Source organism: Wasmannia auropunctata, unplaced genomic scaffold (assembly GCF_000956235.1).
Source record: "Wasmannia auropunctata unplaced genomic scaffold, wasmannia.A_1.0 LD336085.1, whole genome shotgun sequence".
Taxonomy (NCBI): domain Eukaryota; kingdom Metazoa; phylum Arthropoda; class Insecta; order Hymenoptera; family Formicidae; genus Wasmannia; species Wasmannia auropunctata.
This window is the reverse complement of record NW_012026805.1, coordinates 1,647,895-1,664,478: the sequence shown is the minus strand read 5'-3', so window position 1 is coordinate 1,664,478 and position 16,584 is coordinate 1,647,895. Positions and strand designations below refer to the sequence as shown.

The 16,584-nt window shown below is 35.5% G+C and overlaps 1 protein-coding gene across 4 annotated transcripts; it reads left to right on the top strand.

Annotated features, from left to right (window-relative positions):
- Window positions 1–936: 936 nt before the first annotated feature.
- LOC105448470 (glycerol kinase) lies at window positions 937–16,163 on the top strand. 4 transcript variants are annotated; one of them, XM_011687037.1, is made up of 12 exons: window positions 937–1,201; window positions 4,485–4,842; window positions 10,072–10,151; window positions 10,702–10,960; window positions 11,197–11,414; window positions 11,793–12,005; window positions 12,085–12,195; window positions 12,579–12,835; window positions 13,056–13,261; window positions 13,390–13,533; window positions 13,637–13,723; window positions 15,556–16,163. In XM_011687037.1, the coding sequence occupies exons 2-12, from the start codon at window positions 4,644–4,646 to the stop codon at window positions 15,651–15,653; spliced, it is 1,872 nt and encodes a 623-aa protein (XP_011685339.1). In that variant the 5' UTR covers window positions 937–1,201; window positions 4,485–4,643; the 3' UTR covers window positions 15,654–16,163. The 4 variants fall into 4 exon arrangements, 3 of the variants coding, with proteins under 3 accessions (XP_011685339.1, XP_011685340.1, XP_011685338.1); XR_974249.1 differs by lacking the exon at window positions 937–1,201 and having other exon boundaries at window positions 4,270–4,842; window positions 15,556–15,734; window positions 15,822–16,163; XM_011687038.1 differs by lacking the exon at window positions 4,485–4,842.
- The last annotated feature ends 421 nt before the right edge of the window (window positions 16,164–16,584 follow it).

Here is a 16,584-nt window from a genome sequence, read left to right as displayed (position 1 = left end):
GTATTGTTCTAATATCACAATGCTATGGAGATTAATTCAATGTTAATGCTCAAGGAACGAAAAATAGTTATCTACGTAAAATATTTAGTTTTTTTTCGAGAAAACAGCTATTGTTTATTTAGTATAGTTATTACAATTTTTGTCTTATTTCGAATATATGGGAACGTGCGCTATTTATTTCTTAAAATCTACAATAAGTTACAGTAAAAGAAAGAGAAAAATATGATAAATTTTAAAATTTATTTAACACTAATATATGTAAACATCATACAGACTCTATCATATATATATATATATATATATATATATATATATTAAAATTAATTCTTAATTAAAACTTTAAAACATGTTTCATCAAAAATTTTAATTTGAAATTCTATTTATAATTTAATGTACTCTGTAGCATAAAAAGCATTTGAAGAATCAAGTAATGTAAAACGTATATTAAGATATCATATATCTCAAGATATACGGCATTTATAGAAGTTATAAATACAATTTTATTCTGAGATCCGATTAAATCTCTCTACCGTGGATTTCACAATTTTAAAACACATAAAGTTATAAATAGAATTCCACCCCGAATTATAAGACCGTCTGAAGTTAATTTAAGTACTTGAGAGGCGTTGCGTTCGTATGCATTAAAATTTGAATATTCCCGCCGTGTCGACTTGCGGAATGACGCACAGTTCGTTCGCTTTGGACTCACTTGGATTTTCTGTAGCTCTTTCTGCACCCGAAACGAGACAGAGTGCGGTCGAGTGTCGGGGAAAGAAGAGAGAGAGAACGTAGGGTCCGAGTACTCCGAGTGCCAAGAGGTGCAGATGCGACAAGCGACCTATATATCGCATATACATGCGGAGGATTGCGCGCGCAATCGCGCCGCAGCAGACGACGGCGGCCGCGAGGAGGGTGAAAGAGGGTAGCGGGCGACAGCATGGCAATCGGTGAACGCGGCTACTCGCCGTCGCGTGCTCGTTGATCGCATCGCCCGGTTCGCGCGTGTGGTGGTGCGCGGTATCTCGCCGGCCAAATTCATCGTCGTTCGTCGTGCCGGGCGACGAGCGTCGCGCCCGGTTATGCGCGAGCGCTCACCCCTCGGGATATCGACCGACCGTGCAATCGCTCTCGTCGCGAGGACGACCTCGGTGGAGCGTCGACGGCTCGCGACTCGCCGGCCGCGACCGCGGCACCTGCAGCAGTGAGTAACCGACCCTCGGTATTCCTCCCTCCCCTGCCCCCTCTCTCTGTCTCTTCATCCCCTTTCACCGCGGCCCCTTTCTCTCGCCGCCTCTCCGCCTCGCGTCCTCGTCAGTCTCGTCACTTCACTCCGCTCGGAGACGCCTCCACGTGGTCTCGCACCGGCGCGGCGCAACGAGCCTCGCTCGCGAGTGACATAACGGGAAGCGCCGTAATTCCACGTGGCCAGGCGCGCCTTATGGCACTTGCTGCACCTTCTCCATGAGATTTTTTCTTTTCGACACGGTTCTCGGATTCTCTGTTATGCCACTCCGTGAGTATACCGTGGGCGACCGTGATAAACGCGATTGTGGCGGGAGATAAGTCGCGACTCCTTGGCTGCGTTCAGGAATTCATGATATATCATGTTATCTTTGTTATTCACCGAATGTTAAACAAGGATAAAATGATATCTAGATGCACCTAGGCGAAGTTTCTGAACGCAGCCCTTCGGATTCTTTTGGAATTCTATATATCTGCCTTTGCTTCGTGATAAAAGGAGACTTCTGAGAATTCCGGGAATTTCGGTGAACTGATTCTACGGATACTGATTAACGTTCGACATCTGTCTTTTTCTAACTCTGTTTACATATAGTGTAAAAAAATCGCCCCGATATTTAAAAAGAAAAACAAATCTTGGAGAAAATATAAATACGAGGTGAATTATGATATTATTAGTGGCTATTTGACCGATAAAATGCGTTTGTATTTCTCACCGAATCTATATGTACTATTGGGATTAAAATATTTTATTTTTTACTTATTTACATATTCATATTTAAATGTCAAAAGGACAACATCGATAAATAAATCCGTAGAGTCGTTTTTGGATGCAGAATTTTCCACGTCAAATAGTCTGCAATATGTCAAAATTGGTAGCAAATTGGATCAGAAATTTATACCAGCTACTAAATTAGTCAATTGATGTGCCTGCATTAATTTTGCGTTTTTGCCGATAGAGCTTAAGGTAAACGTACCATTACTGAACATATATGTATCTATATCTGAACACGTACACAAAATTTATTAATCTCAAATTTTTTTTTATTATAATATAATATTACAATTTAATTGTAAAAATATTTAAAGATTTCAATTAAATTATAATATTATGAAAAAATGCATTTAAAAATAAATGTTTGTGTACTTGCTCAGATATAGATACATTCAGTAATGGTACGTTTACTTTACTGGTGTAATCTGATAGCATTTTGGCGGCAGAAAAAAGCAGAATCTATCAAAGACAGCTCGCTCTCTCTTTCTGTGGTCAATTCATGTCAAATCTGTATAGCAAATATGTCAAAGTCTGTATTTAATTTCTTGCCATCGATCTGTCATCGTATTACGTTGACAAACTTGCTGTATTATTTCTGTCAACAGCATTGTATATATGCCAAATTCTGTAGCAAATCTGTAATTTTTCTGTTGACAAAATTTGTAGCAGACACTTGATCATAGAATTCTAGAATTCTGTCGCCAGACTCGACTGGAAACGATCGTCATTGCTTGTATCAAAAATTGATAAATGTTACTCATATTTTGAAAAAATAATCAGTAATTGCCGATAAGAATTCCTGATATTAAAACTATTTGAATTCTAACGAGTCACGTTCAATTAGTCGCGTTCGATACGCAACTCGCAAGAGATTAAAGTTCGTCGGTTCATCAGAGAGTAATGCATCTTTGCACCTTGCACTTTGCACCTCTTGCCCGCGTATTATTTGAAATTTTAAAAATCCGTGGTAGATAAGCAACGCACTTCAAGTCTATACAGAACTCGCGTCTTGCGGATTTTGATTACGTATTGCGCTTAAGAGAGATAAAGGCGACTGCGATAAAATGATAACGTTTAACATCCCCAGCTTAATTTGCATTCTGTTTTTGTTTTCTTCGCACTTGTTAATTATACTCGAATCTCTGATCTCTGTGTCGGAACTCGGCTGATCTCGATTGCTGAAAGGAGGGGTGTCGCGCTCAAATCGTGTCGCGCGCGCAATTTTGAACGTCCGCGCCACGAAGGGCATGCAACGCCACCGTTGCATGCACCGTTGCGCGATGCATTTTAGTTTAGGGTCTCGGCCGCTAGGCGGTCATCACCTTGTACTCCACCAGCGATTATTCCGCTAAATAATTATAAAAATGATATTAAAAACGATCCTAAATTGCATTCCAATGCTCGACGTGTAACAATTGTAATTTAGAATTCATCGGTGGCTCCATTCGTTAGGATCAAAGTAGAATCGAGGGAATGTCTGTCTTTGTGATGTTTCTCGCTAGCACTCGAGTTCAATGCAATTCGTATATAAGGCCGGACCGTACTACTCACTAGCGGGTAGTCTGATGCTTCCCAGGTAAAACTACGAACGCATATATGCGGCCTCTCTCTTCGCTTTATACGATGTCTCTGTTCAGCATCATATGTCTCCAGTACTCACGTTCAGTTCGAAAACCACGTGCGTACAGGTTTAAAACCACAAAAAAAAAATCGGGTCGGTATTGCTTGTTTGTGTCACTAAAGAAATGAACTGAGGAAGTGAAAATCGACTATCTCTTTTGCAAAAATTTTCAAAATTCTGCTCTTTTAACGCCACGTTCGGTGGCGATAGTTTTACAATCGTATTTTTCGTCGAAAATTTTATGATTGTATTTTTTTTTATTAAAAATATACGCGATTAATCGAATCGCGCGTATTGTTTCAATAATTAAAAGGAGCAAAATTTTGATCTTGCATTAATTTCCGTTTAATGCGTTCGAACATAAATCAGTATCAATTCGATATGCGAACGCAAGCGACGTCTGCACGTATCCCGAAATTTAATCTCTAAGGCGCAGCGTCGCTTAGTTCTTGGAGGAAAAATGCGGCTGAAAGTGCCCTTTGGCTCTTTGGTTTTTCCTTTCGTGTGCCACATGGTCAGTATGGGCGTATCCTAAGCAAACGTGAACGTTGACCGGGGGGGACCGCAAGAAGAATGAGGAAACACTCTCGAGATTGAACTGCGTACGGCTAATTCGGGATCTGGCCGTGACCACGACACGAGACTTGGTCATACGAGCTAGTGTACGTGTTACGTGAAAGAAGGAGGGGAAAAAAAAGAGCGAGAGGGGCCGCGAGAGACGGAGGTACTCCGGGCAGGTCGCCGACGATTCCCTCGCATTCTGCCGAACGAGCACGCCCGCGACGCGCGCTTATAGGTGCCCGATACGGACACGTCCGCGTACAATCGTCCGTTTTCTCGCGATTCTAGGAAAACGACGTCGTCACTCGTTCGTAGAGTGGCAGCAACGATAACGATCCGAGAATCGTCTAGCTGAACAGTCGGATCTTCTACTCGCGCGGGTGTTGTCGTTATCACCGTCGCGACACTCGAGAAGGAGAAGAGGCTCCACGGAGGAGCGTGTGATTCATGGAGCGGGAGGAGACGAACGGAAATGCGGAAGGAGACGCTAACGGTGATACGACGGAGGATACGGCGACCGCGAGCGAACGGGGCACTCCGGAAGGATTCGATTCCCTCGAGGACTCGGGCGCGTCGCTGGAGATGGAACAGTCGGAGACCGGTCGCAGGACGAGTATCTTCAAGTACTACTCGTACAAGAACGCAGGTGAGGAATACCTGTTGCGTTTTAATGTATAACGGCAAACCGGATTTATCGTTGCCAGACGGATATTTAAGTATGCAATTTAATGCGGCGCCGTGTCGCGCTGACGACGCGAAATCGCATCGCTCTTTATCGCTCGAGAGTAAATCCACTATCGTGACTCAAGAGACTTTCATCCTAGATATAAACATAAAGTCCAAATCGGGACTTAAAAAAAACATTCTTGCGAGATACGTCTAAAAGGCGTTTAAAAAACCTTTTATGTCCTGATTTAGAACTTCATGTTGTCTGGGATTCCTTTAACGCGAACTGAACGGTTCTTCTTGCACGGTTCATATTATCTCTCTTTCTCCCGTTGGAGAAAAAAAAGAGAAAAGATGAACGATGCGAGAAGTTTCAGTTAGAAAAAAAAACAGGTCTCTCGAGATCGTCATTGTTGATCCCGAATCGCGCGCAGACCTAATTGAACGCGAGAAACGCGCGTCCGTCCACATCGATTTGTAAAATTCAAAGATCGGACATGTGTGTGTGTGTGTATGTGTTTGTGTATGATGCGCCGTTCTCTGGACTTTAGACGCCTTGCGCCGGTCCGATGAGAATCGAATGCAGATAAGGATAATGACGTAGTTCCTGTATTGACACGAGTTCACGGAACTTCGACTCGAGGCCGAGTTGAATTTCCTATATGTCGCGATTTCACGGTGAATGAAATGAAGAATCCGCACATTCTCGCTGCAAATACGCTGCAATAACTTCGATATTACACCGTTATTAAACGTGTGAAACATACTTTGTCATTCACGTGTTAAACACACTTCATTTTCACCTGCTTGTATATTATTACCTATTCATTAACTCGTCGATCATGACCAACATAATACGACGACCGATCCCGTCATTGATTACGATGATAATGTTCAACAATGTTCTTCTCTCATTGTGTAAACATGAACGAAGGAATCTTTGAACTTTGGTGTGTCTCGATGAAAACATCAGTCATTTAAAAAAAGACAAGGGATTTCCTAATACTTCTGTAATTCTACACACGGGATTATATTAATGTTTTAATGTATGAATTTGCGCATACATCGAACGTTCTCTGCTTCATATCTGTATATATTCGCGCGTCGTGATTGTTGATAAATTATTTTTATTTTTTATAATTATGTATATATTAATTTCTAATTTATAAAAATATATATTGTTAAAATATTTCTAATCAAATTAATTTGTAATTAAATAACATGTATACTGATTTTTTAATTTCTTGTAATAAAAACAGTAATTTATATCATGATAACAATAATAAATCAATGACAAATGCGCGAATATAAAGATACAAAGTGCTCGCTCGAAAAGTGATATGCCTGTAAAATCTGCAATATTTATAAATCTACATGTACTTTTATCGTCAATGGAAGTGTCAGCGAACGTGTCGTCGTAATTTTTTCTGTTAATTAAAATTAATTTAAAAATTTAAATATAAAATTAAAATTAATTTTAAAAATTTAAATATATTCTCTTTTGAAACAAGAAAGAGAGAAACAGATTTTACGATCAATATTTTTCGATTGCATCTACTCTTCAGAGGATGACTCAAAAGGATATCCGTACAATCGAGATTCTCTGATGTTCGCAATTGTCAATACAAAACCACGTATGCCAATCTTTTTTGCGGTTAGAATACGCTCGCCTTGCTAAAAATACGGCGCGATAATACACGTGCTGTCACACAAATCGCTCTATACGTAGGTACAATACGTACAAGAGCACGGCATAACTATGCCATATTTTTATGCTATATATTCTTTTAACCGAAGAATAGCACATTAAAGAAATATATCTTTTACCGAACAATTACGGAATGTTAGAATTATTAGATCGCGTTCGTTACTTTCAACCCTTACAAAAATTTAATATTACAAGGTAGTGACAAGGATAGGAATTAATTATTTATTTTAAGTATTAAAAGCACTGAACAATAGTTTTTAATACTCGAAATAAGTAATGAATCATTATTACTTACTTATTTAATTTTTTATCAATACTCCGATTCTTGTGTTGACAAGTCGGAGTAATAACTTCGCATGTACATAGAATTTTTTAATATAAACTCGAGATACAAACACGCGGTACAAACTGATGTCTGATCAACGCTTTCAAGAGAAGATCACGCTTTCAAAGAAAATTTAATGCATGCGTAGAAAATGTTTACGTTCGTAGGATTTAAGAAAAATATTAGTGCAGAGGTAATATTACGCAAAGCGTAACCAAGGAAATTGGCGACGGATGATCGCGTGCGGTATCACGCGATCTGTCTAATTCCCGCCAAGAGATGTATATCTTTTAGCTGGCGGGATATCATAAGAGGCGGCGTTAACTGCGATTACGCGTTGCCGAAGGCGTGTACGCGAGATTAAGCATATCAGCGGTTTACTTTCGATATCAAAATAAAAAAAATTTTTTTTTCCCTTGACGGCGACGTGTCTCCCACGATATTGCCGGGTCATCGCCGATGAGATCCGTTTTGCCGGCTTTCGAAACCGAGATTACAATGCGAACCGTATATTTTATTGCGTAATCTATCTTACGGCTGTTAACATTCCACTCGGTGATTATCAACTCCGGATAGTCTGCAGGATAGCAGCGCTGCTTGAAGCTAAAATTATATTGGAAAATTTGAAAAATTTGCCATCAATATTCACAGTTAAGTGATACAATTTTGAGATTATCAAATAACAATACGATGTCGCGTCGCAGACAATTGTGATCGGAAGTCGCGTAATTAATTGTCACGTAATAACTATCTTTTATTGATAATCATATAAAAGATAGTTATTACGTGACAATTAATTACGCGACTTCCGATCACAATTGTGATCGTGAAACGCAAGTTTATGATAATTTGCGTCTTCACAAAATTCAATCGATAAAAACGCGAAGGAATTTCGATTACGGTTGATCTCTTGATGATATCGCAAATTGAAAAGAAGAAATAAAGTGTTCAAAACTTTTGTATATAATTTACATGAAAATTCTCGGAATAGAATTATGATTGCAAAGAAGAATTACGTAAAATTTTTAATAATTTCTAATTTACATTTTAAGACATACGTGGTTAGCAAAAGTCACTAATTTTTCTTTTTATTTATTTATTTTTTTCTATTATCTTTGTTCTTATTCTTTAACAAAGTTTGAATAAGAGTATTGCGTAAGTATTGCGCATCAAAATATTAGATATCATAAGATGAAATTGCATCATTGTTTAAGAAAATATCGAAATGAACAAAGGATCTTGTAGCATTGAAATACTGTTGAATAACGAAAGTTATAAGTTGAAAAATTATAATCCTACTAAATTCTCATTGGAATACTAGTTTCTTGAAAAGTAAAGTAGTCAAACTAGTTTCAATCTCTTTTACTACAAATAATATCAGAGAACACGCTTGAAAGTGAAACTAGTTTTAATCTTTTCTACTACAAATAATACCAGAGAACACGTTTCGATATGTTGTAACGACAAGAATTTGGTTTCTCAATCAACTTATCTATAGACGTATGGAGATACTGAGGTTTCAATGTGTTGACATCAATAATCAATACAAGAACTCGCAGTGGAAAATGATAAGGGTAAAGAAAGTGTTGTTCTAATAAAGAAAGGAAGAAGCATTCTATCAGAATTTAATTGTTATATCTTCACTGTCAAGCGAGGAAAAAACGAAATGTGCACGTATTGATTACATAAATTCGCGTAAACAATTCTTCCGAGAAACAGAATTTTGTCCTCCGTATATTTATTTTGTTTAGGATTGATGATAAAGTTGAAAAAACACGCTGTTTGTTTTTTATTTTATTGCATAAATGGAACATTAAAGAAAAATAAAAAAAATTATGATATTTGGCTAAATTTGAATAAATGCTATTTACAAATATGTATATTTCGGATTTATATAACAGCTGCTGTAACAAAGATCGTTTATTCTTCATCACATGCTTAATACGCAAAACATCACTTGTTCTTAATCTCGACTAGAATGATAATCAATCTTCATTATATTTCTTGAAGTTTTTCTTATTAATGCAGCTTTTTTATCACGGGCGTAAAAGCACTTGTTTTTACTTTTTTAAGTGATTTTATATTAATATGTATAAGATAAATCGGCCAAGGACGAGCGAAGGTAAAAGTAACATGGAATCACCAAAAACTCAAGTTAATAAATAGATAGTTTAATGTCGAAATTAAAATCAATATGTTTCGACTCACAGAGTCTTCTTCAGTTGAAGATATAAAAAGTTAATAAGTAAAATGTAAGTAAAAAAATAAATAACAAAAATCGGATATAATAAATTAATACTGAGACATTAAAGTTAACTAACATAAAAAGAATATATCAAAACCTAAAGCAATGGATCCTGTACGAATATGTCCGTTCCCACTACTGCTGCTGTAGTGGTGCGAGAGATTAAACGCATACATACTAATGGCGCACGCAATGGTTTCCTTATGTCGAGCATCTTTCCCTTTTTTTTTTGTGTGGATTTGGGATCAATTGTCATTTGTGTCGCTGTTCTGGGAAGTTTTCTTTAGAGAAGCCTTCTCACCTCCGTGTCGTTTTCGAAACGTTTTAAATGTGCAGACGCAACGCCGATCTAATATCTCAAAGATCTTCGGTGATAATTCGGCAGATATAGAGCAACGGTAATACGACTGACATACGTATGTCTGATTTATTGGATCGGCGTTGCGTCTGCACATTTAAAAAGATGCTCGACATAAGGAAACCATTGCGTGCGCTATTAGTATGTATGCGTTTAATCTCTCGCACCACTACAGCAGCAGTAGTGGGAACGGACATATTCGTACAGGATCCATATTGCTTTTGATATATTCTTTTTATGTTAGTTAACTTTAATGTCTTACAATCAGTATTAATTTATTATATCCGATTTTTATGTTATTTATTTTTTTACTTACATTTTACTTATTGACTTTTTATATCTTCAACTGAAGAAGACTATGTGAGTCGAAACATATTGATTTTAATTTCACGACATTAAACTATTTAATTATTAACTTGAGCTTTTGATTTCATGTTGCTTTTACCTTCGCTCGACCTTGGCCAATTTATCTTATATATATTTGTGTTAAAACACGAGCTAGACATTTTTAATTAATTGATTTTATATTAAATTAAAAAATATCTATAATGTGATGATTCTTTTTTTTTTCAGATACAATGCCAAGTAAGGTGAAAAAGACAGGACCCCTCGTCGGCGTAGTTGACGTTGGCACGCGGACTGTTCGTTTTGTGGTGAGATTATCGTAAAGCAATTGCTCTCGTTATCACACACGTTATAATTTTCCACGCTTCTAAATGTTTACCTAAATCTGTCGTGAGGATTCTCAGCGCGAGCTGAGTAAATAAATACAGCCGAAAATGATAAGACGCGTTAACGACACATTGCATCTAAAATTTTACTAATTAACAAGAAATCAACGATTTATGGGAGAGGCAATAAACCTAGATTGCGCGGCTGTGAATAGTAAATAATGTCGTGACGATGTTTTACAAACAGATTTTCACGAGATCACGTTTGCAAAGCTCCAGAGTCTTTGAAAAGTCTAATTTTTTGATGATCTATTTAAAGAATTACGCAAATAGAAACAAATTCTAATCACGAATTCTAAAAGCTGTAACAAAATTTCTTTAAAAAAAAAATTTCTTCAAAATTTTCATGTGGCGTAGATTTTGTAAAATATGATAAAGAGATCTCTTTTATGAATATTCACGCACTTTAGTTTTATCGAATTATCGTTGTTTCAACAGTTATTAGCTTAAAGTGCGAATTGTGTGTCTGCAGGTATTTAATGCGAAGCACGTCGCGGAGATTGCGTCTCATCAAATCGACATAGAACAAATCAGTTCGCAGGAGGGATGGATGGAACAGGATCCCAAAGAGGTCCTCTTTGCGGTAAAGGCCTGCATTAAGGACGTAATTCGCAAATTGGACATGCTAGGCATGAGGATCGACGAAATCGTTACTGTGGGTATTACCAACCAGAGAGAAACTACGTTAGCGTGGGATGCGACTACCGGCGATCCGCTTTATAATGCCATAGGTGGGTAGAGATTCGCTTCCGCAGTCTAATCTATTTGCGGGAGAAAATTATTTTCGTTCGGGGAAAAGCCTAGTTTATCGAACGTTTATTGAACGTGTAAAGCTTCATATGTGTATCCTGATTTATTTTATAAAAGACTTTTCCAAAAGTAGTACAATTCCTCAAAATAAAATTGAAGGGAGAAAAGTAAAAACTGTAAAATTGCTTGATTAATACTTGATCTGAAATAATTTCAGTGTGGTCCGATATTAGAACTGATGCGATTGTGGACCAGATCATAGCGAAGTTTCCGGATCAGAGTAAGAATCATCTGAAGCCTTTATGCGGCTTACCCGTGAGTCCGTACTTCTCGGCTTTGAAGATTCGTTGGTTGAAGGACAACGTGAAGGCCGTAAGGAAAGCAATTCGCGAGAGGCGATGCAAAGTGGGGACCATGGATACGTGGGTTGTTTGGGTACGTGACAAAAAGACATTACAACAAAGCGTTAGTAGGAATTAGCGAGTATGACTCGACTAGGCTGTTGTTCAATTAGTATTAATTAACACCGCCAATATTTATGCTTGCTGTATCATGAGCGCGACGAAAATTATCACTAATAGTCATATTTGACAGTAATTAAATAGTGCACTGCCGTGTTTTACAAGAATTGTTATTTTAAGATATTATATATGTATATTATATACAATATTCAAGAAATTAGCACACGAATTCTTGTTATATCGATTTGTTCTTCGATGCGTCTGAAATTACTAAGGAAATAAAAATTGTACACTTTATAATGAGAGAAACTACGTGAATTAATGTGGAATTAATTTCAAAAAATCATTCCAGAATTTAACGGGAGGCAAAGACGGTGGACTATATATCACTGATGTTACAAACGCGTCGAGAACGATGTTGATGAATATCGAGACGCTCTCCTGGGATCCTACGTTATGCAGATATTTCGACATTCCTATGCAAATGCTACCGGAGATCAGAAGCAGTTCCGAGATATACGGCAAAATCTCGATCGGTCCGCTGTCCGGCATTCCCATATCCGGCGTATGTAAGACCTTGCAAATGAAAACAACATACGTAGATGTAGAATACAATTTTTTATTACGTCTACTTTCTCCATTAGATTTTAGGAAATCAACAATCTGCTTTAGTCGGACAAAATTGTTTGAAGAAAGGCCAAGCGAAAAATACATATAGGAGTGGCTGCTTTCTGTTGTGTAACACGGGACGTACCGTACGTAATTTCTAAATATTTATTTACACGCTAAGTTTTTTACAATAAGTTTGACGACTACTTATGCCGTGATTTATTTATGTACTTAGTTATTTTTTATATTCCTTTCAAATAATTTCTATACTAAAAATGACCCAAAATTACGAAACGTTTACAAAAAAATGTAATTAATATACTTTATTATTTTACACACGTTTACTTTGTGGCTTAAGTTGGCAATTTTATATTTCTTTGATTCATTTCGTTCGAGTCAAATATTTTTTCTAAGTATTTATATACAATAAGCTACATAAAGCTTAGAAAATTTTAATTTGATTCATTCTTCTTGATCTCATTCATACTAAACTTCTCATTCTCTGTGTTACCTTATATATTTCTTTCAGAGAGTATATTCTTCTCATGGATTGGTTACGACTGTCGCATATCAGTTAGGTCCGAAGAGTCCACCTGTTTACGCGTTGGAAGGTTCAATTGCGGTTGCAGGAGCAGCTATTAAATGGCTGCGGGATAACATGAAGCTCATAAAAGATGTTCATGAAAGTGAACACTTGGCTCAAAGTGTATTTAGCACGGGAGACGTCTATTTCGTTCCCGCTTTCACAGGGTTATACGCGCCTTATTGGAGAAAAGATGCAAGAGGGTTGGTAGAATTTTGTAAAAATCCCTCAGACTCTTTCTCGAGTCTTTCTTTTGTCTTATAAATATAAACGATATAGAAACTGAAATTATTTGTAGAGGTATTCGTAAAAAACGTAACTTGGTGATACATTCAAGATATTTTGCTTGATTGAAAATCTTTAATATCAAATGAGATATATTTAACAGATGTATTCGAAAATGGTCTATTTTTTTTCTTCTAGAATAATTTGTGGACTTACTGCGTTTACCACGAAGCAACACATAATCAGAGCGTCCCTCGAAGCGGTGTGCTTTCAAACCAGAGACATCCTGGAGGCGATGTACAAAGATTGTGGATTTCCGTTAACGAAATTAAACACGGACGGGAAAATGTCGACTAACAATCTTCTTATGCAACTGCAGGCCGACTTATGCGGTACACCAGTATGTAAGTAGTCATAAATTACGGGCAGATTTATAAACATGATAAAATATAGCTAATATAATAATATTTTATTTCGATTTTCTATTGTTTTTTGGAAATTAAAAACACTGTGCTTTTGTTTCGACCTACAGTTAGGTCAACTATGCCCGACATCACGGCCTTAGGCGTAGCAATGGCTGCTGGACACGCTGAAGGGATAGATGTTTGGGATTTGGAAGGCGAGGAAGTAGAAACAGTGTCAACCGACACTTTTCTTCCGACTACCACACCGGAAGGTAAACTTCCGAATTGAAGAGAAATCATATGACTTATTTTTCTATAAATATACGATATGTAATGTGGTGTAATTTTTTTTGTATCCTTTCTTTCTTTTTATAGAGAGGGACGCGAGGTATAAGAAGTGGAAAATGGCGGTGGAAAGGAGCTTAGGTTGGGCGACAGGAAAAATGTCCGACCAAATGACAGGTAAATGTAAAACCATCAAGCAAGCAAAGTCCGAGGTATCTGGTGTGATTGAGGCTGCTTTGGTTAAATATTCCTCGCTGTCTCTTTGAAATAAAAACCATTTTTTGCGTTTCTTTTTTTCTAAACGTACCATGTATATATATATATTTATGTGTAAATAAAGTAATTGTATATATAATTATTAAACGTAAACATCATAATTGCATAGTTTGCTAGAGGAAAATTTGATTACAAAATTAATATTGTAATATAATAATATTACAATATAATTCTTATTTTATTAAGATTTCATGTCTGTCACAATGCATTGTTCTGTGAATGTTTCGCTAGTATTTTTTCGTTTTCGCTTAGTATTTTATTTTTTTTATTTGTGTATTTTTTATGCTTTGGTATTTCTATAATTGTTTACTTCCGCTATATTTCTGTAAATAAAAATTGATTTTAATTTTCCCTTCTATGCGTAAGAATGTAGGTTGAGGATTAATATATGTTTTACAATATAATTATAAGACTGTATTTATATGCATTACTTTTGATTTTGTTTTAAGCAAATTCTATGTTTAAGTATCTGATGTATTTTGAATGTATGTTTAATTAAATTTTAGGAAAATTTATATGTACACGCCGTGATAATTACATATAATTATTGCGCGGTATTATATTATTATGTTACAATGAAAATTAACATTATCTTGAGATTTTGTATTAAAAAATCGAGTTATTAATGTTATAAATTTTATATAATTTTTTTGAAAGGCAGAAAAATATTTAATAATCACATGCATTGATATAATACGAAACTATTTAGAAGAGAAAGATGATATAATGCTTTATATGATTTATGTTGAGAGAAGAATGTAAAGATATTTGTGTGTATGTGTGTGCGTGTATATGTGAATTCTATGTAACAAATAGAGATACATTAATTAAGAGACTCTTTAATTAAAAAGAAGATATCAGATTTTGGGAGTACTTATAGATTAGCATCAGAATGTAAGAATAATAATCGTTTAAGTCTTTGAAAATTTATAAAATCCAACATATGAATTCTATGTAACAAATAGATATTCATTAATTAAGAGGCTCTCTAGTTAAAAAGATAGATGTCAGATTCAGGCGCAACGACGAATATTTTTTAGCACCAGAATTTTAGAATAATAATCGTTTAAGTACTTTAAGTCTTTGAAAGTTTATAAAATCCGACATATAAATTCGACGGTAATCAAACTGACAATGAGTACATATACTGAATATACAGTATATAAGTATTCAAATATGTTATAGATAAATGTATATTTTATGTAACGATATATAATTTAAATTATTGAATCATTTTCTGTTGATTAAATTTAAAAAAGCAGTAGTTTAATGTAAAATTTTACGTACCGATTTTCAGTAACACAGCATTTGGCATGAATGTATAATATTTTAAAACACGGAATTTATTTCAAAATGGTTTTCAAATGATTATATAGATAAAGCATTTATAAAATTAAGTGTAATATTAAAAAGAATAACTATGATGTCCTTGATATATAACGAATTAAGAGAAAGGCTTTTAATTTGTTTTATATTGTTCTAAGGCTTCGTCTTAAAGCAATCTAATAGAAAAGATTCAAGACATCAAAGTCGTCTGGATATTCGATACAAATAACAAAAGAAATCTGCAGGTTTTTTCAAATCTTAGATAACGTTGGTTATTGTTATCTCAAATATTTTCGACGATAAATCCATTAGATGTTTTGTTGCGACATATAAATTATTCTTCTCACGCTTCCTTCCTTTATCACATAAGTTTTATATGCAATATATATTTTTCCTTGATGTTTCAGATGAAAGGTACTGCATACTGGCGTCCATCCCTGCCAGTTGGTTTTTAATATCGAGCTTCGTTCTTCTGCGGTTAAGTTATTACATAGCGAACCGGTGACAGCAAGTCAACATTATCGATGCGCAAGTTACCCTAGACGGCGGATAGTCTTAATTGCAGCCCAGAAGAAAACTTAGAGAAGTGATAAGCTTGCTCATTCATGCATACATCGATGCGTGCGACGACGAGTATTACAAAATGGTCAAAGAGATAAAATTGCTTCTTTAGATTAAATGCGTTCCATACATTTCTATGCGCTCACATACAGCGCTACGTTCCATGGCCGAGGACAAGTAGCCAATCACTTATAGCCCTCCGAGTTTGGAAATTAATAACGCAATCAGCACAAAATATTGTACATTATTTAATTATAGATTATTTATAATCTTGTTTTATTCTTTGTGAAATAACGATTTCAGGTTTCTTGTGGAATTTATGATGGAACAACAGAATTGTTGTGGTATTTGTACCTTGAATTTATCTCGTCGCGTGCATATAATTCCATCTTTGTTATTATTATTTATTGTAAAAACCATATAAATACAATTTTCAATTACATATATCACGGAATACGGAATTGTTTTATTGTACCTTTTGTTTTATTTGTGATTTTATATTTTATGCAACACGAATTTTACTCCCTTTATTTATAGTTCGTAGTATATTTCAGAATATTTCTTTAATTGGAAATAAAATAAGCTTAAGTTGATAAATACTGAATTATTGAAATAATATGGAATAATCATTCTTCATGATGCAGATAAAACGAAAAATTAAAAATATGATCATAATGAAAATTGTTCTTAAAATTCTTTATATGATTTTTCAGAATTTCTTTATAAATTTCAGAACTTTTTAAAATTTTCTGTATAATTTTATAATTTTATAGAAAATTTCTCAATTTTTTAATGCGAACTAAAACACTTTTCAGACATATTGAGAAAATTTACATGTTTTCTGGCGCTGTAGCTAGTATAATGTTGGCATTGAT

What these genes read in the sequence shown, in the direction of transcription:
- LOC105448470 (XM_011687037.1), top strand. Translation starts at nt 4,644, where the DNA reads ATGGAGCGGGAGGAGACGAACGGAAATGCGGAAGGAGACGCTAACGGT. An exon ending in TCCGCTTTATAATGCCATAG is followed by an intron (nt 10,961 to 11,196) that starts GTGGGTAGAGAT and finishes AAATAATTTCAG; the next exon opens with TGTGGTCCGATATTAGAACT. An exon ending in CTTATGCGGTACACCAGTAT is followed by an intron (nt 13,262 to 13,389) that starts GTAAGTAGTCAT and finishes TTCGACCTACAG; the next exon opens with TTAGGTCAACTATGCCCGAC.